This window comes from Dendropsophus ebraccatus, chromosome 7 (genome assembly GCF_027789765.1).
Source record: "Dendropsophus ebraccatus isolate aDenEbr1 chromosome 7, aDenEbr1.pat, whole genome shotgun sequence".
NCBI lineage: Eukaryota > Metazoa > Chordata > Amphibia > Anura > Hylidae > Dendropsophus > Dendropsophus ebraccatus.
The window spans coordinates 141,878,469-141,900,134 of NC_091460.1; the positions used below are offsets into that span (position 1 = coordinate 141,878,469).

At 44.3% G+C, this 21,666-nt stretch overlaps 1 protein-coding gene across 3 annotated transcripts; it reads right to left on the minus strand.

The window, feature by feature from the left end:
- Window positions 1–642: 642 nt before the first annotated feature.
- SETD7 (SET domain containing 7, histone lysine methyltransferase) lies at window positions 643–21,030 on the minus strand. 3 transcript variants are annotated; one of them, XM_069976845.1, is made up of 8 exons: window positions 20,835–21,030; window positions 14,561–14,690; window positions 11,007–11,208; window positions 9,876–10,065; window positions 9,094–9,175; window positions 5,854–5,971; window positions 2,811–2,968; window positions 643–1,838 (listed from the first exon to the last, which is right to left on the minus strand). In XM_069976845.1, exons 1-8 carry the CDS (start codon window positions 20,872–20,874, stop codon window positions 1,658–1,660), a joined length of 1,101 nt encoding a protein of 366 aa, XP_069832946.1. In that variant the 5' UTR covers window positions 20,875–21,030; the 3' UTR covers window positions 643–1,657. The 3 variants fall into 3 exon arrangements, with proteins under 3 accessions (XP_069832946.1, XP_069832947.1, XP_069832948.1); XM_069976846.1 differs by lacking the exon at window positions 2,811–2,968; XM_069976847.1 differs by lacking the exons at window positions 643–1,838; window positions 2,811–2,968; window positions 5,854–5,971; window positions 9,094–9,175 and having other exon boundaries at window positions 9,946–10,088.
- Between the last annotated feature and the right edge of the window lie 636 nt (window positions 21,031–21,666).

The following is a 21,666-nucleotide window of genomic DNA, read 5'->3' on the forward strand; positions in this document are numbered from 1 at the left end:
GACAAAAACAAAAAACTGATGTGTGGATGAGGCCTAATTCAAAGGGAGAAGAAGCAGCCACATTCTTCTCTCAGCAAATTCATTCAGTAAATGGGCCTTAATCTTTTAATGATCGTTTTACCACTTAATTTCCAGCCAAGTAGCACTGGAGCTCACACGTCTGCATAATAAATAACATACTCATCCTACTCTATCAGAATAAACTTCCTTTCACCGTCTACATAATCCACTTCATACAAAAAGTATACCAAAAAGTTTTATGGTCTTTAATTCCCTATACCTGCATATGTTATTCCACCAAGAACAGACCCATACAGAAATAAATCCTATAGAGCAGGGGTGTCAAACTCAGGCCCTCTAGCTGTTACAGAACTACAATTCCCATCATGCCTGGCTAAAGCTTTGGCTCTCCAGGCATGATGGGTATTGTAGTTTTGTAACCGCTGGAGGGCCTGAGTTTGACACCCCTTCTATAGAGCCTTTGGGGGAGATTTATCAAACATGGTGTAAAGTGAAACTGGCTCAGTTGCCCCTAGCAACCAATCAGATTCCACCTTTCATTCCTCACAGACTCTTTGAAAAATGAAAGGTGGAATCTGATTGGTTGCTAGGGGCGACTGAGCCAGTTTCACTTTACACCATGTTTGATAAATCTATATTTTTTCCTTAATTAGATATAAAATATCTTTTTTCCCTTGTTTTCCCTTCTCAATTTCGCATTTTCCATCAGCTCCTACCTAAACTACAGCATACTGGTATATTGCACAATAGTAAATGCAGTTACCTTGGAACCATCGCAAAGGCTTATACACAGAAAAGTTGTATATATCGTCCTAACATGTATGCCTTATTTCCTTCCAACCTATAAAAGTTATAGCTCAAAAAATATCTACTAATCCTCACAATATTTGCCTAGTAATAACATATCATTGAAGGGGTTGTTCACCATTTTTTTTTCAAGTCAACTGGTTTCAGAAATTTATACAGATTTGTAATTTACTTGTATAAAAAAAAAACTCAAGTCTTCCAGTACTTATCAGCTGCTGAATGTAGTGCAGGAAGTGGTGTATTCTTTCTAGTATGAAGAGTAGGAGAGGTTTTCTATGGGGATTTTCTACTACTCTGAACAGTTCCTGAAACGGACAGAGGTGGCAGTAGACTGGAGAGAATACACCACTTTCAGCAGGACATCCAGTACTTAAAAGCTGCTGATGTCCTGCAGGAAGTAGTGTATTCTTTCCAGTCTGACACAGTGCTCTTTGCTGCCACCTCTGTCCATGTCAGGAACTGTCCAGAGCATTAGCAAATCCTCATAGAAAACCTCTCCTGATCTCCAGACTGGAGAGAATACACCACTTCCTGTAGGACATACAGCAGCTGATAAGTACTGGAAGACAAGATTTTTTAAATAGAAGTAAATTACGAATCTCTGGCACCAGTTGATTTAAAAGAGATGTTTTTTTGGTCAACAACCCCTTTGTGTAAGACACAGTCACAATGCTTACGTGTGTTTCGACTACAAGTTTAATAACTAGTCATTTCACAAGATGGCGATTAGTCTATTGTGATTCGGAGCGGCTTTCTGAATGTCCAGAAATCTTCAGTAAAAACTTTATGCATAGATCCAGTTATTCAAAGCTCAAAAAAGTGCGGCCGTTCACTTCTGCTGAGTCACCTCGAATTCCCTCAGCTGCTGCTGATACCATTCTGGGGCCTCTGGGCCGTTTTTCCCTGCCGAGCTGTGGTCGTAGCCATAGGCCACTGTGAGTTCCTCGTCCTTTTCCACTGCCGTAATGGTTCGGATACACTTGATGGGTCCGAATCTTGGATGGACAAACCTTAAGAAGGCAAAGCATATATTAAAGAGGAGAAGCATAAATAAGGTCCGCTATTTAGTTTCTGAGAGCCAGGGAAGTAAGTATATGCTATTTTTTTCATTTACCCCCGTCACTAGGCAAAGGTGTCTTAGCCGAAAATCCCGCCAATAACCTGGAAATCTTTTCATTCTTACTAAATATATTTTTAAATTATTATTTTAAAAAAATGCAATTTTTTAATAGAAAAGCTATTTTACAATTTTTTTTATTTTATTTTTTTACAATTTTTAATGTCGAATAATTGAGAAGTCAACTTTCATCTGTGGCTCAGAATTACAATGGTATTACCAAGCTTATATATAGTTTTTTGTTTATGTTTTCCTGTTCTTTGCAGAATGTTCCAAGACAGTCTCCAAATTGCACAGCTGCTTGTCTGCTCTACCTGCTCACTCATCCCCCCTTGTCCCCTCCCTCCTCCATAGGTTATAATGGACTCAGCAAACCAGTCTTTTCTTTGCTTCTCTGTAATGAAGACGATTTTGCCTGATAATGAACTGATAAGAAGAGTGTGTGTGTGTGTGTGTGTGTGTGTGTGTGTGTGTGTGTGGGGGGGGTCTTTAGGAAAACAGCTTTTTGCGTACAGAAAGAAGCTTTTTTGTCTAATAAAACCTATTACAGAGAGTTACACTTTAGGCAAGGCTATGCATTACGGCCCAGTTCCTGCTGCAGATGAACATATATGTCACGAGGCAGGAACAGATAGGCCCCAAACTGTACATTTTAATCATGGGTCAATAACAGGTTAAACCACTCCAAATTTTCCACATATGTAAATATGTATACCCCAAGTGCCCGTTTTCACAGGCCCATAGAAACAAGTCTACTATATAAGGTCTAATACACTGCTTGCATGCTGAATTTTTACAATTTTTATGTGACCCATTAGGGATAAGTTCAAAATTTACAGGTGAGATAAAAGTCGATTCTACTTACGTGTCATAAATACAGTTAGGAGAAAAAGAGTGGTTGGCCTTATGCCCCAAGGACGCACAATATATGGTAGTCACATAGTAGGGATCAGGTACATCAATGACCGTTTCATCATCTAAAGAGATTGTGTTGCCATTTAATGACCAGTCTCTACTGTCAACCTAGTGATAAATTCAGAAAGAATTCCATAACGACAAGAAAAAGCACAAAATAACGTCCAAACGTCATACCCCTGTTCCCCCGAAAATGAGACAGTGTCTTATATTCATTTTTCAAATGAAAAATTTGAACTGGTGGAATTCTCCACCGCAGAATCCCTCCAGCCTCCGTGTCATACTTGTAGTCTATGAGAGGTTTGCACGCCTCCTCTCTCTGCTGGAAAGAAATGACATGTCAATTCTTCTGCGCAGAGAGAGGAGGCGTGCAAACCTCTCATAGACTACAAGTATGACACGGAGGCTGGCGGGATTCCGCAAGTTTTACTTCATGTGAACTGACCCAAAGATGCGCTAGGTCTTATTTTCAGGGGACTTCAGCACTTTCTGGACCACTTATAGAGCAGGGAAGGTACAGCAGTTTCCGGCCACCAGGGGGAGCTCACCACAGTACACTTGTACAGCACAGTAGGGACAGCGTACGGTATGACGGCAGGCAATGGGATAACGGCAGACGCAGACTGTGTGCAGCTCTACATCTGGCGGTAGGAGACGATGGGGATGGCAGCAGGTGATGGGCCTCTTAAAGGGGTATTCCCCCCAAAATTATTTTTGCATTAATACGTTGCTCACCCATAGATTTCCACATTTCCAATATAAATTTATTACGGATTCTGCACAGTTTTGCTGTTATCTAGGTGCCCCCACCCCCACGGATTGCAGAGAATCATCAGCTCTCAGTCCACTCCAACACGCTCCCTGCTCCTGGCCCCGACCCTCCGAGACGGCATCACGTGTCCTCCTTCTCTTCAATGGGCTGGGTTAGCGCTTCTAACCCAGCACACTGAAGAGAGGGAGGGCACTGAGACAGTGACAGCTGCTGCTGCTGAGCACTGTCACCCTCTCTGACAGCAGATTGTACCCAGCCCCAAGCTCACCCCACTGTGTGCCCCCCCCCATCCCTCCCTCAGTAGAGGCCGTGGCGGCGTTCGCCCGCCGCTCACCCCGGTGCTCCTGTGCACCTGCAGCTGCGCCCGCCAGCCGCTCACCCGCCCGCTCTTGTGTGTGATCTCCCGATGGCCGCCAGCCCCCTGCTCAACGCTCACCCCGGAGCTCCTGCAGCGGCGGCGGCGCCGCTCCTGTGCACCTGCGGCGCCTGTGCTCGCCTGCCCCCGCCACTCACCGCCGGTGGCTGGCCGCTCCCCCCCAACCCCCCCTCCCTGCTCATCCCCAGGAGCTCCTGCGGCAGCGGCGCCCGCCCGGTGCTCCTGTGCGTGATCTCCCGGTGGCAGCCCGTTCAGAGCTCACCTGGCCCCGCAGCCGCCACCCGCCCGGTGAATGCGCCCCCCCCCCCAGCACGCTCGCGTACCCCCCCCCCCCCCCCGGTAGAGTGCCGGGCCACCCGACATCCGCACCCCCTTGCAACTTACCCAGCCCTCTCAGCTCTGCTACATCGCCCTCTCAGCTCTGCTACATCGCCCTCTCAGCTCTGCTACATCGCCCTCTCAGCTCTGCTACATCGCCATCATCAGGCAGAAGCATTGCATGATGGGAAATGTAGTTTCCTATCTTGAATATAGAACATCTTTTAGAAAAACTTGTAACTCGGGAACGGCAGCAGCTAGAAAGATGGGAGACGGCTCAAATTACTCAGGGGGACTTGGTGAGTAAGAATAGCTAGGTTTGGGAGCATTTCATTTTTTTAGCTTTTGGGGGGAATACCCCTTTAAGGCCTTGCCTGCACATTTACAATTGACAGCCGCAGAAGGGGGTTGTCGGCAGGTGACAGTCTTCATGTCCTGCATGTGGATGGTAAAGATAGGCGACAGCGACGGGCTAAAAAGAATCCCAGCAAAATATCTACTAGGTCTTTTTTTTTATCAGGGATGTCTTAATTTTTGGGAAACAGGGCAACAGAAGTGAGAAGCGCTATATACATAAAACCATAAAGGCAGATTTACTAAAACCTATGCATAACATAAGTAGCGGTCAAGTTGATCTTTGTCTAAGCAGCCTATTACATGGCTCGACTACCATATAGGCAGGACACAAATGGACACTTAACCATGAGGGATGCCCCACTAAAAACAAAATGGATCTTTTAAAGGAGAAGTCCAGCGAAAATTTTTATTAAAGTATTGTACTGCCCCCAAAAGTTATACAAATCACCAATATACACTTATTACGGGAAATACTTATAAAGTGCTTTTTTCCCTGCACTTACTACTGCATCAAGGCTTCACTTCCTGGATAACATGGTGATGTCACTTCCTGGATAACATGGTGATGTCACTTCCTGGATAACATGGTAATGTCACCTTCTGGATAGTGATGTCACTTCCTGGATAACATGATGATGTCACGACCCGACTCCCAGAGCTGTGCGGGCTGTGGCTGCTGGAGAGGATGATGGCAGACGGACACTCCCATCATCCTCTCCAGCAGCCACAGCCCAAACAGCTCCAGGAAGTGACATCACCGTGTTATCCAGGAAGTGACATCACCATTATCCAGTAAGTGAAGCATCGATGCAGTAGTAAGTGCAGGGAAAAAGCAGTTTATAAGCATTTCCCGTAATAAGTGTATATTGGTGATTTGTATAACTTTTGGGGGGGGCAATAAAATACTTAAATAAAAATTTTTGTCGGACTTCTCTTTTATGAGATCAACTAAAAATAAAATAAAAATTAAGAGGGCATTTCAACAGGACAGCATAGTGAAGTGAACAGACCCTTACAAAATTACCTAAACAAATGTGCGGGAGAGTGGGAGTTGACTGAAAACCGATTCTCTGTTAATATTGAAAATAACTGGTAAGTGCAGTCACAGGTGCCTGTGCCGCTATGCATGTTACTAGAGGTCACTATTCAGTATGGGTTCTAAAATCTTACCTCTTGATGTGTTATCCGCACACCATTATAAAAGGACATCACAGTACGAGGGCCTACGCTTATTTTTGCATAGAGACCTTCTCCAGCATTGGAAATCATAGAAGTCGCTACATACACTCTATAAAGAAAAAATAATACGTCTAAGTCCAGAGATAGTCACCAGTTGTCAGCACACACACACACACACACTCACACACACACACAAGTCTGCAGGAAAAAGTTGCTGAACTTTAAGAGGAAAACTATGCTATCAATCTAAATTTTTATTGGGAGGAACCCTAACCAATATATAAGGGGGGTCCTACATCTCTACAGAAAATTTAGCAAAAGGGTGAATTTAAAGAGACTCTCTCAGTAGAATTATGCTGCCCTATCTCAGGGTAGCATAAACTAGTGATAGAGAAGCTGAACAGAACACACTTACATCACTTACATTGTTCTGTGCAGCGGATCCAGAGATCTCCTCCTAAATAACATGGACAATAAGTAGTCCTCTCCATTATGTGCATGAGCCCAGCAGTCCAGGATATTCATGAGAAGCAAAAAACTCGGCCAACCAGCTACTGATTGGCAGTTATCTATCTATACTGGGTATAGGCAGCCAACTGTCAATCAGCAGCTGGAGGGTGGGGGGAGGGGTGCGGCAAGAATCCTATTCTCCTGCATATTAGGAGAACTGCTAAAAAGAATGATGGAAGTAATACAGCGATCTCTTCAGCATTTCTGTCACTAGTTTATTCTGCCCTCATTCAAGACAGCATAAACCTTTAATGAGGGCAGAATAAACTCTTTAATGTGTTAGCTAGTTTAGTTAGTCATATTTATTTTTCTTGATCAAAGAGAAACTGAAGATGAAATAAAAAAAACATTGAATAAGATATTAAAGAAGAAGTCCAGCTAAATTTTTTATTAAAGTATTGTATTGCCCTCTAAAAGATATACAAATCACCAATATACACTTATTACGGGAAATGCTTATAAAGGTGATGTCACTTCCTGGATAAACATGGTGATGTCACTTCCTGGACAACATGGTGATGTCATGACCCGACTCCCAGAGCTGTGCGGGCTGTGGCTGCTGGAGAGGATGATGGCAGGGGGATGCTCAGTGTCCCTCCAGTGCCCTGTGTCCCTTAGTGTCCCTCTGCCATCATCCTCTCCAGCAGCCACAGCCCGCACAGCTCTGGAAGTTGGGTCGTGACATCGCCATGTTGTCCAGGAAGTGACATCGCCATGTTGTCCGGGAAGTGACATCGCCACGTTGTCCGGGAAGTGACATCGCCACGTTGTCCGGGAAGTGACATCGCCACGTTGTCCGGGAAGTGACATCGCCACGTTGTCCGGGAAGTGACATCGCCACGTTGTCCGGGAAGTGACATCGCCACTTTGTCCGGGAAGTGACATCGCCACTTTGTCCGGGAAGTGACATCGCCACGTTGTCCGGGAAGTGACATCGCCATGTTATCCAGGAAGTGACATCACCATGTTATCCAGGAAGTGACATTGCCACGTTATCCAGGAAGTGAAGCCTTGATGCAGTAGTAAGTGCAGGGAAAAAAAGCCCTTTATAAGCATTTCCCATAAAAAGTGTCTATTTGGGATTTGTATATCATTTTGGGGGGCAATACAATACCGGACTTCTCCTTTAAGTGGCTTCCTCAATGACCTCCAAAACCAAGAGGCAAGTTACCTAATAGAAAGCGTATCTGATAGCCCGTGATCTGCTGTACAAGCAGATTTTCCTGCCTGTATGTACAAGGACAAGTGAAGGAGTTCTTATTGAGCATCTATAAATCAGTAGTCAGTGCAACACTTTAGAAACAGACCCGTTCTCTGTCTAGGGCTGGTAGTCTAGAATCTGTAATGAAGCCAAAGGGCAAATATAAAGGTTTCGCTACAATAATGGTTTTGTGTAAACTATTGGATGGGACCTTCACTGTCTGGATGAAAACATGCTGACATAAGTCATGTTCCCACTATGTTTTTGAAAAAAAATAAAAGTGACGTCCATCATTTTGCTGTCTGGTTGCCCGTCAGTGCAGTAGCGGCTGTCGGTCCATTATTCTAGGTCAGGTGGGCTGATCGCCCTTTGTCTTTAATTGAAAAGTCCATCAAATTTAAAGTGACTGTACCACCGGGCCCAGGCTGAAGCACTGGAGGCGGGCTGACCCAACCTTAGTGGGAGGAAACCCTAGCCCCTCTATGATAGGGTCCCATTGATTCTAAGGGAGTCACGTCATGGAGGGACTGGGGTTTCTTCCCACTAAGGGTGAGTCGCCCCGCCTCCAGTGCTTTAGCCTGGGCCTGGTGGTACAGTCACTTTAAAGGGATTATCCAGCGCTACAAAAATATGGCCACTTTTCCCCCTACTCTTGTCTCCAGGCCAGATGTGGTTTGCAATTAAGCTCAATTTACTTTAATTGAACTGAGTTTGAAACCCCACCCAATCCGGAGACAAGAGAGGGGGGAAAGTGGCCATGTTTTTGTAGTGTTGGATAACCCCTTTAAATAGTAAAGATGGTTAAAGGTCGGTGAAAAAAATAAAAAACTGTGTGTGAACAACTTAAAAATAGTGTCCGCTGTTTGCAAGAGATGTCCGAAAATAATTGTCATGATCATTACTTTGACGTCCACACAGACAACGTCCATTATTTTATACATTGTGTGCATTGGACGTCCGTCATCCCATTAAATTCAACACATTGCATTGAAGTCAATTAAATCGCAGCAAAAATGGGCGTTTTTAAATAGAAAAAGTGGACACCTTGGAGATATGAAAAAAAAAAAAAAAAAACTTTTGGACAACTTTTATTTAAATTGCCTTAATGTGCATGAAAATTGGTGCCTAGGAGCCTTATCAGTCCATGGGTTTAATTCCTCCATTGCTGTAGTCCATACCTGCTGCAGCTTCCTACCACAAGACTCTGGTTGAACCAAGGATGCAGGAAAAAAAAATAAAAAAAAAAAAAAGAACAAAGGAAGAAAGGAAGAGTGCGCCTGTGTGGTGAAAAGACCCATAGACTTCAATGGGCTGTAACAAAATGATGGAACCCACCATCACATCTACAGATCCTCTACATGTGAATGGACTATGAATGTTTTTTTTTTGGCAGGATTATTTAGTTTTGCTAAATCTAGTACTCACCTTATGAAATTCTCCCTGAGGTTTGGAAACGTATAAGCACAGCTATATCTAGAAACATAAATAATACGTATATACAGAGGACATCATGAACTCACCTCTCCAGTTCATAGGGATCTGGTAGCAAAGGATTTGTAGAAATACAGGATGAAGTAGATTTATCAAATGTATAAACGTTACCTACGAAAATAGGAGAAAAATTGGGTAACACTCTGCCAAAAATATTGGTGGGTGCGAGTGTAGGAGTGGAGTCAGATGCAGTAACGGAGCACTGAGCTGCGGCATTGTCATGTACGTGGGATAATGCGGCAGACCCTTCTCTGCTACATTATGTACAGCGATTGCGAGCTGGTGTAAAAGCTACAGCACCGAGCGCCGCAGTCAGTCCGTTCGGTGGGGAGGGGGGAATTATTACGGGCAGGGGGTGGGGAACAAAAAAAAAAAAAAAAAGAAGTTACAGTAACCTGTCCCGTTGCACGTCCCACTCCTTTACCCAGACGGCTGTCATCTGAGCTCCCCTCTGGCTACGTCACGAATAGGACTGATGGATGCTGCGCTCAGCCAGTCAGTGAGTGGGACAGGACACCACTGCAGTCACTGATTGGCTGAGTGCACTAAGTCCACCCTTCTGTGACGTACCCGGAACCCAGGAGAAAAATGACGGCCGGCGGGGTCCGGGAGCTCGGTGATGCAGGCACTGGGAGCGGTAAGTATAGTGTTTTGTTTTATTTCCCCCACCCCCTTCCCGTATTTATTTTTTGCCCCCCCAGCCGGACTCCTCTAAAGATCTAATACTGACAGTGTATCCTGAGGACGGCCATCAATTTTTAAAAGCTTGATAACCCTTTGAATACATTGTGACATTACTGAGTATACTTACTGCCAGGGACAATCTCAAAGTATGGCTTCCCTTCCTCCAAAGACACCAGCGTGGCCAATTTTGCGCCCAACATTTCTCCATCAATAAACTTTCCATAGAGGGCAGTTTTTCCATCTGGATAAACGTAAGCAATTTTCTCACCAGTCATCTCCCCATCTTCATTCACTTCTCCCACAAGGCCTCCTCCATCCTGTAAGAGAAGGCAACCAACACCTGCTTGCGTCAAAGACATTCACCAAAAGAAGATATTCTTACCAGAAATGTGTGGACTTTCACAATGTAAAAAAAACTAAAAACTTTTTCTTCCTCGGTGTAAAGTGATAGAGAGGCTCCTAAGCTCCTGAAACACTGCAAGCTGGGACACCTGCCTGCCTGGCCGCTCCATCCTTATCTCTGCTTGATTAACAGTCAGCTTGTTAACAGAGTCCCAAGCAAGAGCAGGGATGGCAGGGGGAGCGAGAAGGTGTTCCATCCCTCAGCATTTAGGAGAATTGGGAAAGCCTCTTTGATACGTTTCACCAGAGTATAAAACCGTTTTTCTATGTTATGGAAGCACAGACAGATATATATAAGGTACCATGTGTCTTCTTGCTCTAACAGCATCTAACAGTGTCAGCAGCTGACAGATAAATCACTTTAGGGGCCACTCACATGTACCGTATCACAGTGAATTTCTCACATTGAAATCCGTTGCAATACAGATTACCATTAAAGTCTATGACACTCCATTCTTGCAGCGGGTTTTCATTCCACTGCCATAGCAAAAGATATGCTGCTATGTTAGAAAAAGCCATTCTTACCTGGTGTACTCCTGCTGTGTTTCTGGGTCCTCGGCTCAGTGACAGCCCACTCAGCCAATCAGCCAGAGATGTCCTGTCTTAGCCAGTGATTGGTTGAGCGGGCTGTCACTGAGCGGGGGACCCAGAGACGCAGAAGGAGGACAACAGGGCACTATATTCTCGCAGTGCAATGAAAATCTGCTGCAAGAATGTAGTCCATAGACGTTAATAGTAATCAGTATTGTATCAGATTTCAGTGCAAGAAACTAACAGGTAAAATCTGCTGCGATAAGTTTTAGAGCACACTATTTCTTCATAGTAAAACTACATATATTGATTACAATCTTCTTACTGGATAGTAAATCCAACAAACTCCATGCCGTATGTTGTCTTTATATTGTCCTTTAAAGATCAATCTTCCATCAGCGTCATGCTCCTGCGCTGGCCCATTCAGTTCTCCATCCACATATGTACCATGTAGGACCCCGCCGTCCTCATACGTGTATACCCCTTGTCCTTGTAAAGCATCATCAACATAGAAGCCTTCCAAAGTACTAAAATATACAAAAAAAATTCAAGTTATTAACTAAGAAAGGTAGTTCATGTATTTTATGGGTCATGTAGTACGGGGCCATACAACCAATGTGCAGCCTCATAGGCTCCATCTGGGGACATACTGTATCTATTCTCTGCAAGAAGCATGGCGGATGATCTCTCTCTCTCTATATTAAATATATATATATATATATATATATATATATATATATATATATATATATATATTGAGTTGGGGCATGGCATAAGACTGCTAAGATGACATCTAGTGGTCATTAACAAAAATAGCAATTTTAGCACTTTAAGTTTACCACCTTGAAAGTTAAAAATAAAAATCTAACATACGTCCATTGAAGCCCAAATTCTGTTATAGGCTATGTTCACACAACATCAAAAAAAAGGAAAAATGATGTTCGTTATTGCTGCGATCTAACTGACTTTAATGCAATGCAATGGACGCCCAATGCACATAGGGGGAGAAAACAGGTAATCTCTCTTTCCTGACTGGAACAGAACTGTACTCAACTGGGTCAGAACCTAGACTGACAGTAGAGAAAGTGTAGGGTGTCTGCACCTGTGATTGGCAAAACACACACATAGCGAAACCTTTACACTGCAGCTTTGCACAGGGGAGAGTGAGACACCTAGTGGCAGGAGCGGAAATCACGGCTCACAGCTCTTGGTGTGACACCTGAGAGAGTTACTTTCTGACGGGCGGTAAACAAGTATAGTGACCCCTGTACTGGAACACTAGATTATATCATATCCGAAATGTACACGTCAGAACACTAAATCATCTGTAAAAGGAGCTGTTTTCTTCTTCTTTAGTGTTCTAGATCAAGAGAACACAATAAACCTATTGTACACAAGCCTTAGAATACAAGAATTGTGATTAAATATTAAAGCCTTATAATATCACTCCCTTGAAATGTATAGCACCAGAATAACAACAACTAATGGAGCGATAAGTTGGTTGAAAATCAAATCAGGTTAATTGCTGATCTTCCAAGAAGGACTTACAGTGTGTGGTGTCCGAACAAACCAAACAGTGTCCAATCCTATATCAGCAAAGTTCCTGCTAGGCTGCATATATACACTGCCCTTCTGTTCAGCTCAAATGGATTGCTGAGATCTGCAGATTCACGCTTTGCTGACATCCTCTACAACAGTCAATAGACAAATACTTTCATTCTAAAAAGCCGATGGTGTAAATTCTGGATTAAAACACTAGAAAATGACTTGATGTTTTATTCTATGAGAAAGTAAGTTTTTTCCCTACTGGTAAATATACAAATATGATTTGCTTCTCCATGTTAAAGAACATTCCCTCTATGTAGAAATATACAGGTTATCCATCCATCCATCCATCCCCTCCCTTGGTTGAACATGATGCACAGTTTTTTTTTTGTTTTGTTTTTTTAAATCTTACTAACTGATTTTTAAAGGAGAAGTCCGGCGAAAATTTTTATTAAAGTATTGTATTGTCCCCCAAAAATTATACAAATCCCCAATATACACTTATTATGGGAAATGCTTAGAAAGTGCTTTTTCTCCCTGCACTTACTACTGCATCAAGGCTTCACTTCCTAGGTAACATGGTGATGTCACTTCCTGGATAACATGGTGATGTCACTTCCTGGATAACATCACCATGTTATCCAAGAAGTGAGACCTTGATGCAGTAGTAAGTGCAGGGAAAAAAAGCAGTTTATAAGCATTTCCCATAATAAGTGTATATTTGTGATTTGTATAACTGTTGGGGGGGGCAATACAATACATTAATAAAAATTTTAGCCGGACTTCTCCTTTAATTCAATGTTGTCAATAAATGTTTTCAGTTAGAGGTTTGAGGACCCTAAATAGTATATAGACATGTGTAGTGTCCCAGTACAAGTGCCACTAAATGTGGTATTCCACCAAAGGTAACTCTGTCAGGTGTCGCACTCTGGGATGATGGGCGCCTTTCCGCACTATCACCACTTGGTGTCTCACTCCTCCCCATTCTAGGCACAGCTGAAGGAAGGAAGAGGTGAACTTGTGTGTTTTTCTGGTTATGCTTCACATAGTAGAGGGCTATGCTTCACATAGTAGAGGGCACTTACCATAAAAATTGTAGCTTTAATAAAAAACTTTAAAACGCCTTGCAGGGCAGAGGTAGACGGCAAGGACACCAGTAGCTTAAGGCTTACATGAAATATCGCAGGAGATTTTGCTGCGGAACTTGCAGTATGAAATACGCTGCGGTGGGTTGCATCCTGACATCCCGCTCAGCCAATCAGAGGTTGCGGCAGGAGAGCGCACTGATTGGCTGAGCGGAACATCAGGGTGTGGACCATAAAGTAGTCACTGGGCGCCGCAGGTTAAGGTGGGCAGCGCTTACAAACTCTTCGTGGCCCAGTACATACCAGTCCACACTCAGGCTTGCTTCGGGGTTTCCCAGTGTTTGGACATCCCATAGCAGTCACTGAGTATCTATATAAAATAGTAGCTTCTAATCTCACAAATGTTCCAGTGAAGCTGTATAATAAATGACACTATATTAGGACTTCATGGTGTGAATGTTATGGAGGCATTCATCCGCTTTTCACCAAACTCAGCTGTGCAGGCAGCGATCCAGGCAACTGCTCCGACTATAGACAAGCAAATACTAGAGTTCTCTGTGCCAAGTCAAATATGACATTCCACCTTCATATAATGATACACGGTATCCTTCATAAAATTACAGAAAATATCTGCGTGTCAAGATGTCTAATTTCCTGCATTAGTAATAGATCATAAAAATATCAGTTTATTACTTTTAGTTTAGGGAAAAACTATACATACTTTGCCCTGGTCCCCTGCAGCTCTTGTGCATCCGGTCCCTAATCTTCTGTCTTCTTCCTGTATCCAAGGCCTGCCTGCTCAGCCAATCACTTACAAGATGAGACACTGCTGTGACCTGTGATTGGCTCCATTTGCTCCCCAGACCTTCTGTCTTTTTCCTGCTTCCAAGACAAGTGCAGGACCTGCCTGCTCAGCCAATCACAGGTCACAGCAGTGTCTCATCTTGGGAGTGAGTGGCTGAGCCGGCAGGTCCTGCACTTGAAAATAACAAAGGTCTGGGGACCAGATGGAGCCAAACATGGGTGTGGGAAGCTGGGGCTGGGTAAGTATTGTTCTTTTTTTTTTTCCCCCAATTTTAACCTGGCCCCAGCAAACATTATTTAAAGGGGTATTCCAACAATTGTTAACGTATATCGAGGCATATATATTAATACAGATACATGTGCTTTAACATGCTGTAGAAAACTATTCCATAAGGACACCCTTGTCCTTTCTAGTTCTGTGACAGGTATAAAAAGAACAAATTACCTTCCATCAAAGAAAAAGAATTTCCCACGACCATTTTTTTCCCCGTGTACAAAGTTTCCCTCAAATCGGTCAGTGGAGCTGTAGCTGACCGTGCAGACGCCGTGCGGCAGGCCGTCATCATCCAGTTGGCCTGTAAGATACAACACCACAGTACTGTTATGAGCACTGACACACTGCAGCTCAGCTGGGGTACTGCTGTTGGATTATTTTTATTATATTATAACAATTACCATAATTAAATGCAGAAACAACATATTAAAGTGGTACACCGGCTATATACCCTCCACCCCAAGTTATATATCCTACCCAATGTAAGTTATTAACGATGCCACCTGCTTTAGTGAATTCCCACCCCGTTCCGGCCCCCAGAAAAGGTCATTATCTGCACAAATCAGTTATGTCACGACCAGCTCCTCTTGTCTTTGCCCACCATATTGGTCATGACGTTTATCAAGTTCCTCCTCAGGGCGTTCCCTGCACTGCCTTGGAACTCCCTCTTGTTGTGGTCGTCCATCCCCCATTTGTAGTCTCACCCCCTCAAAAGGACGTAGACAGCAGCATCAGTCCCTCTTCATCTGGCCGTCCCTTCGTCTATAGTCTCCTCACTCATCGGGAGACTATGGACGGCGCTTGAGTGGCTAGCCATACGAAGGGGGGTGGAGGGCCACATCCAGACTGAGTGACACTGAGTGCTTAAAGGGGGCAAGACTACGAACTGGGGGTTGGGGAGGGGGTTCACGGGTGAGAGGCGGATAGGAGGCGGTACAGAGTGGAGGGCACATCCTACCAAGAGGTGGAGCATGGACCAGGGGAGGAGTGGGCCAGTCTCCTAGAACAGAGCAACCATAGTAACGGAGTAACAAATCTACAGAGGAGACAGGAAGTAGAGAATGAATACAACCGAACGGCGGCCCGTAATAAGCACATTTTTGGCCACACGAATAAAAAAAATTGGGACCTAGCCTGGAGTTCCCCTTTAAAGATTTATTCCCACTGTATGAAGTAATGGCATATTACTGGTGATCTGTCACTTTTATTGTGATGCAAACTGAATAAAAGATATACTGTATATATCATATAAACCGGCACTAGTACTCAGTGTTATGTGCGCAATATTGTCAGTAACAAAGTCTACAGCTCAACACAGTCTATCCACAGTTCCCGGCAGTATCTTACAGTCTAAGCCCATTATCTGTCACCTTCCTAATCTCTCTAGTCCGCCTGCTGTCACCCATAGTAGCAGATCCATGGAGTCTACCTGTAAAGCAGATTATAGTGGCTGCAGCCTGTCTGGGTGAGAGGTAATTCACAGGGTCTGGAGTGTCAGCATCTCTGGAAAACAGGAGCCTATTCCATGAAACGATTATCGGCCGATATTGCCCGTTATGGACGATAATCATCCCGTGGAATAGAAGGCAACAATCAGCCCACATCGTTCATGTCGGCCGATCGCTGCTGTCGTTTGTCTTTCAACATATTGAAAGACAAACGGCTGTGATAGCACTATCCTCTATGGGCTGCCCGGATGATCTAGCGATCACCTGTGCGGCGCCTCCCGCACTCAGCCGCTCGCTGTCGCCGCGTGTTATAGTGGCGGCAGCGAGTGGGGAACGATTCGGTCCGTGGAATAGCGCCTTAACAGACAATAAACAATCATTTCTAAATGTTCTTACCATCCACGATTTCTATTTCTGGGAATTGTATTTTGGCAACCAGTAAGGCCACAAATTCCTCATCCCTGTGCACCTGTGTACTTTTCTGCTTTTCAAGGGAAGGTGTCACATAAATTTCCTGTTACTGATCAGAGTCAGATACTGAAACTTGTTCTTTTATTCTAATCCGTTTCTAGTTTCTGACTGATTTTTTAAATTTCACTATTTGTACATTGTTATGGGGGCGGCCATCTTGCCTAATAAAAAAATATATTTAACATAAAAACATAAAAAAAAAAAATAAAAAAAAAAGTCATTGTCTAAGGATGTTTAATAACTGCACTGAACTTGCTGAGCAGAGAGAATTCGCATGCTATGGATGTCCGCACCATATGTCAGTCTCTGCATTGTAACAATCTCTACAGCGTGTGAAGGCGATTTGGGTAAATATCAGTCACTTGCCTTGTACCACTGTACATTCTGCTATGGAATTTACCTGTGGAATCTGCAGACTGTCACATTACTGTATTTTGATAAATATTTCAGAAGTCAAAACCAAAATTTGCACCAAACACAGAATAGATGCCCCCCCCTCCCCCTTGTAGACGCAGCACTGTGTAGGTGTCACTCCAGGTTTTGGATTACAAATGTTGATGCATCGCACAGCTGCGAGAGGGGCTGCCTCAATTTACACTGAGAATTTTCGTCCTCGTCTTGGTCCGTATTTTTAGATAATAACAATGGTCCAAAACACCGAAAAAAGGTGCAATTTCTGCTTGAAATTCCTCTTCTATTCTGCTCCGAGCAGAATAGGAGCTGAATTTGAGCTGAATTCGAGTGGAATGCAAGCAGAATTTATATTGAGTCTTCCAGTACTTATCAGCTGCTGTATGCCCTGCAGGAAGTGGTGTATTCTTTCCAGTCTGACACAGTGCTCTCCGCTGCCACCTCTGTCCATGTCAGGAACTGTCCAGAGCAGCAGCAAATCCGCATAGAAAACCTCTCCTGCTCTGGACAGTTCCTGACATGGACAGAGGTGGCAGCGGAGAGCACTGTGTCAGACTGGAAAGAATACACCACTTCCTCCAGGGCATACAGCAGCTGATAAGTACTGGAAGACTTAAGATTTTTAAAAAGAAGTAAATTACAAATCTGTATTATTTTCTGAAACCAGTTGATTTGAACAAAAAAGATTTTCGCTGGAAAGAACTAAGATCTTGGGGCCAAGCTGGAATTCAGCAAATAAACTGTAGCCCTATCCTAGGTAAATATGCACATAAATACAGTACGATATCAAAGATTAGCAACTGGTGTAAGCAAAGGTTTTTTGTTTTTTTTTATCATGTTTACATACGCTGGAAATGTTCCCGTATAGCAGAGATAATAAAGTCACCGAATAACAATGTACAGGACCTGGGCACAAACAATACAAAACCTACAACACGGTGGAAATTGTGGAAATTTCTTGACTTATTGATATTAATTTGTCATATTTTTTATTTATTTGCTATTCTGAAATTCCAGAGAATTTTTTAAAAAACGTTAAAAAAAAAAAAAAAACACGGACATGCAAACTGGTATATGTTTATATCCATCTCCACCAGTGTCCGTTTCTCCTCCGCTTTTCCGTTAAAATCATAGACGTAAATTTTATTAAAAAAAAAAAAACTTCCTTCTGTTTGTGTTTTTTTTTTTTTGTTACTTTTTTTTCTCTGTTGGACGCGAACTGACGCAAATAAAGTCCACAGAAAGAAACCCAACGGACCCCATTGAAATCAATGGGATCTCTTGAGAGTCCATCTGCATCAGTTAGGGTACCTTTACACGGGCAGATTTGTCTGACAGATATTTGAAGCCAAAGCCAGGAATGGACCTGTTCTCTGTTTATAGTCTGTTCTTGGCTTTGGGGCCTATTCCACGGAGCGATAATTGTCCCGATCCGGCCGATTATCGCTCCGTGAAATAAATACAACAATCAGCGATGACAATGATCATCGGCTGATCGTTGATATAGGTTTAAACCTATAATTGTCGGGTGCCGATCGCACATCGCTACGTGTAATAGCGGTGGGTGGCGGGCGGCCGACGATTTACATTACCTATCCAGGCTGCAGGGTTCCTCTTGCGGACGACTTCTCCCCGGGTCCCGCGTGCTCCAGCTTCAGAACGGCCTGTCTCAGCGGACAGGCCGCTCAGCCAATCAAAGAAGGGGACCGCTGCGGCCAGTGATTGGCTGAGCAGTCTGTCAGCTGAGACAGGCCGCACTGAAGCTGGAGCGAGCGGACCCGGGGAGAAGTCGTCCGCAAGAGGAACCCTGCAGCCTGGATAGGTAATGTATGGAGTTTAAGCAATGGCTGCAAGGATATCGGTAACGATGTCCATGCAGTCCTTGTTAAACGATAATCGGGCCGTGTAATAGGCCCAGTAAACGAGCACCGATCTAGCAGATCGTTTACAGTTATCGGCCTGTGTAATAACACTTTGGCTTCAAAAATCTGTCAGATAAATCTGTCCGTGTAAAGGCACTTTAGACCGATCAACTCCATTTTGTGGCACCGAATAGACTGACGGAGGCTTTGAACAGAGCCTGGAAGTGCGTTTACACAGAGATTTATCTGACAGATTTTTGAAGCCAAAGCCAGGAACAGATTATAAACAGAGAACAGGTCAAAAAGGAAAGACTGAGGGGGAGATTTATCAGACATGGTTAAAGTAAAGCTGGCTCAGTTGCCCCTAGCAACCAATCAGATTCCACCTTTCATTCCTCACAGACTCTTTGGAAAATGAAAGGTGGAATCTGATTGGTTGCCGGGGGCGACTGAGCCAGTTTCACTTTACACCATGTTTACACCATCTTTTCAAACCCATTCCTGGCTTTGGCTTCAAAAATCTGTCAGATAAATCTGCGTGTGTAAAAACACCGTAAGTGTGAACCCAAGTGCTTCTGTTGCTACCTTATTACTAGTGCACAGAAGGCAGCCGGACCTCCTCTGAGCGGCGGATACAATGACACTACTGTCCCATGTTTCCCTGTGGTCAGGCTCAGTGCAGGGCCTGTTCATAAAAACAGCCGGGTGAGATAATGCCGCCTCGTTATTTATAGACAGAACCAGTGACCGAGTGTAAGAGGGGAAAGAAGCCTCACATCACTGCAGTCAGTCACAACCTCATATATTATATATATATATATACATACATACATACACACTATACAGACAGAGCTCCTCATATTAGTAATAACACAATACAATACACACAAGATACATTGTATCACCAGGTCCTATGGGGGAGGGGGCTGCACAGACCGAGGCATCCCCCAGCCCTGCTTTACCTCTATGTGCAAGAACTTTCTAAACCTTTACATCATTTATACATTGGAAGACATTAAGAAACAATGACTATACAAGAACAATAGATGTGTATAAAACACATAAATAAAAAGTGGCAATCCTCCTAGAAACTTGCCCACGGTAGTCTAGGAGTTAAAGGGGTTTTTCACCCCCTCAAAGAAATCAACTGGTGCCAGAAATTTGTAATTTACTTATATTAAAAAAAATAATCTCAAGTCTACCAGTACTTATCAGCTGCTGTATGTTCTGCAGGAAGTGGTGTATTTTTTCCCAGTCTGGAGAGCAGGAGAGGTTTTCTATGGGGATTTGCTGCTGTTCTAGAGCACTGTGTCAGACTGGAAAGAATACACCACTTCCTGCAGGACATGCAGCAGCTGATAAGTACTGGAAGACTGGAGATTTTTTTTATAGAATTTTTTTTTTTTTTGGGGTGAACAATCCCTTTAAAAGGACATAAAAGGAATTCTTGGGACGGTTCTTCTAAAACAGTGGTAGGGAACCGTGGCTGTCCAGCTGTTGCAAAACTACAACTCCCATCATGCCTGGACAGCCTTCGGCTGTCCAAGCATGATGGGAGTTGTAGTTTTGCAACAGCTGGAGAGCCACGGTTCCCTTCCCCTGTTCTAAGAGGATATAGTGTAATTATTGTGCGTGTGACGGCACCAGTATAACAAGCCTTACCAAGTCTCTGCTCTATGGGAGGATAACGTGACAGGTTGCTTCTATGTATTCCCACCTGAGGAAGGGTCTGCTATCTACTTACTGCGGCCTGGTGTAAAACTACCTACTCCCAGGCCAGGGATAAGGAGCCTTGGCCCTCCAGCTGTTGCAAAACTACAACTCCCATCATGCCTGGTATAGAGCTTTAGCTGTCCAGGCATGATGGGAGTTGTAGTTTTGCAACAGCTGGGGAGCCAAGGTACCTAGAAAAAGAATCCACATAGTCCTAACTATAGAAAGTGTCTGTCACTATGTAAACTTGCAGCTGCATGCCCTCCTCTCCCCCTCCCTCCCTGCCATGCTGTCTGCCCTATAGCTGTATACAGATCTGGAGATATATATATATATATATATATGTGTGTGTCAGGGTAACTTGCAGCCCCTTGTGCTGTTCTTACTTTGTACACATCATCCTCCTCCTCCTCCTCCTCCCCCACTCCCCAGCAAGGCTCAGCCTCTTCCTTCTTAGGGAGACCCTATTCCAGCATGCAGGCTGTTGTATACATAGCATAGACTGCACCCAGACTGCAGATCCAGACACAAAGCACCCACCTTCCACCGTCTCCTCCACGTTCTCATCATCGCTATCCATGGCTTCCTCTCTGCGATTGACAGACACCAAGTTATTCAGCGTGCGTGTGACTCTCGGGCGCCCCCTGCCTTGCGCTGGGTTATACAGCGGGAGCCGTGGGCCTGGACGCCAGCGCCACCTGGTGGACACAGTGCGCAGCTCTTCTGGCCGCTCTCCGGCTCTGCAGTGTTGTGTCTGCTCTCCCGCCCCGGTGCCGGCTGCCTTATCCTCCTCAGCAGATGACATCACCGGGACCGGGGCTAGCTGTCACTTCTCACTATGGGGCTGATTTATGGGAATGCACAGATGCTGGAAGATGGAGTCATCATGTTTCTAAGATAAATTATTTATTAACCCCTTCATGACCCGGCCTAAATGACCTAAATTTTTGCATTTACCTTTTTTTCCTACTCGCCTTCTAACATGTCAATTCTTTGCGCCGCGGGGAGCTCAGGCGCGTGAGGCATCCCAATGAGACACTGAAGAAGGCGGGATTAATTCCATCCGATTTACTCAGTGCGAACATGCCCCTAGGGCGGGTTCAGACTACAGAATTCTCGCCGATAAATTCTGCCAAATGTACGCACTCACGGCCGCGCGCCTTTCCACCGGCTCCATAGACACCATTCTATGGGCCGACTGATACCGTTATCCGTCAATTCTTTCAGCGAAATGCGGAATCCGCCCGTGCATAGAATGGTGTCTATGGCACGGGTGGAGAAGCGCGAGGCCGTGAGCACATACAGAGAATGGAATTTGGCGGAATTTATCTGCAAGAATTCCGTAGTCTGAACCCACCCTTAGGGTACAAAC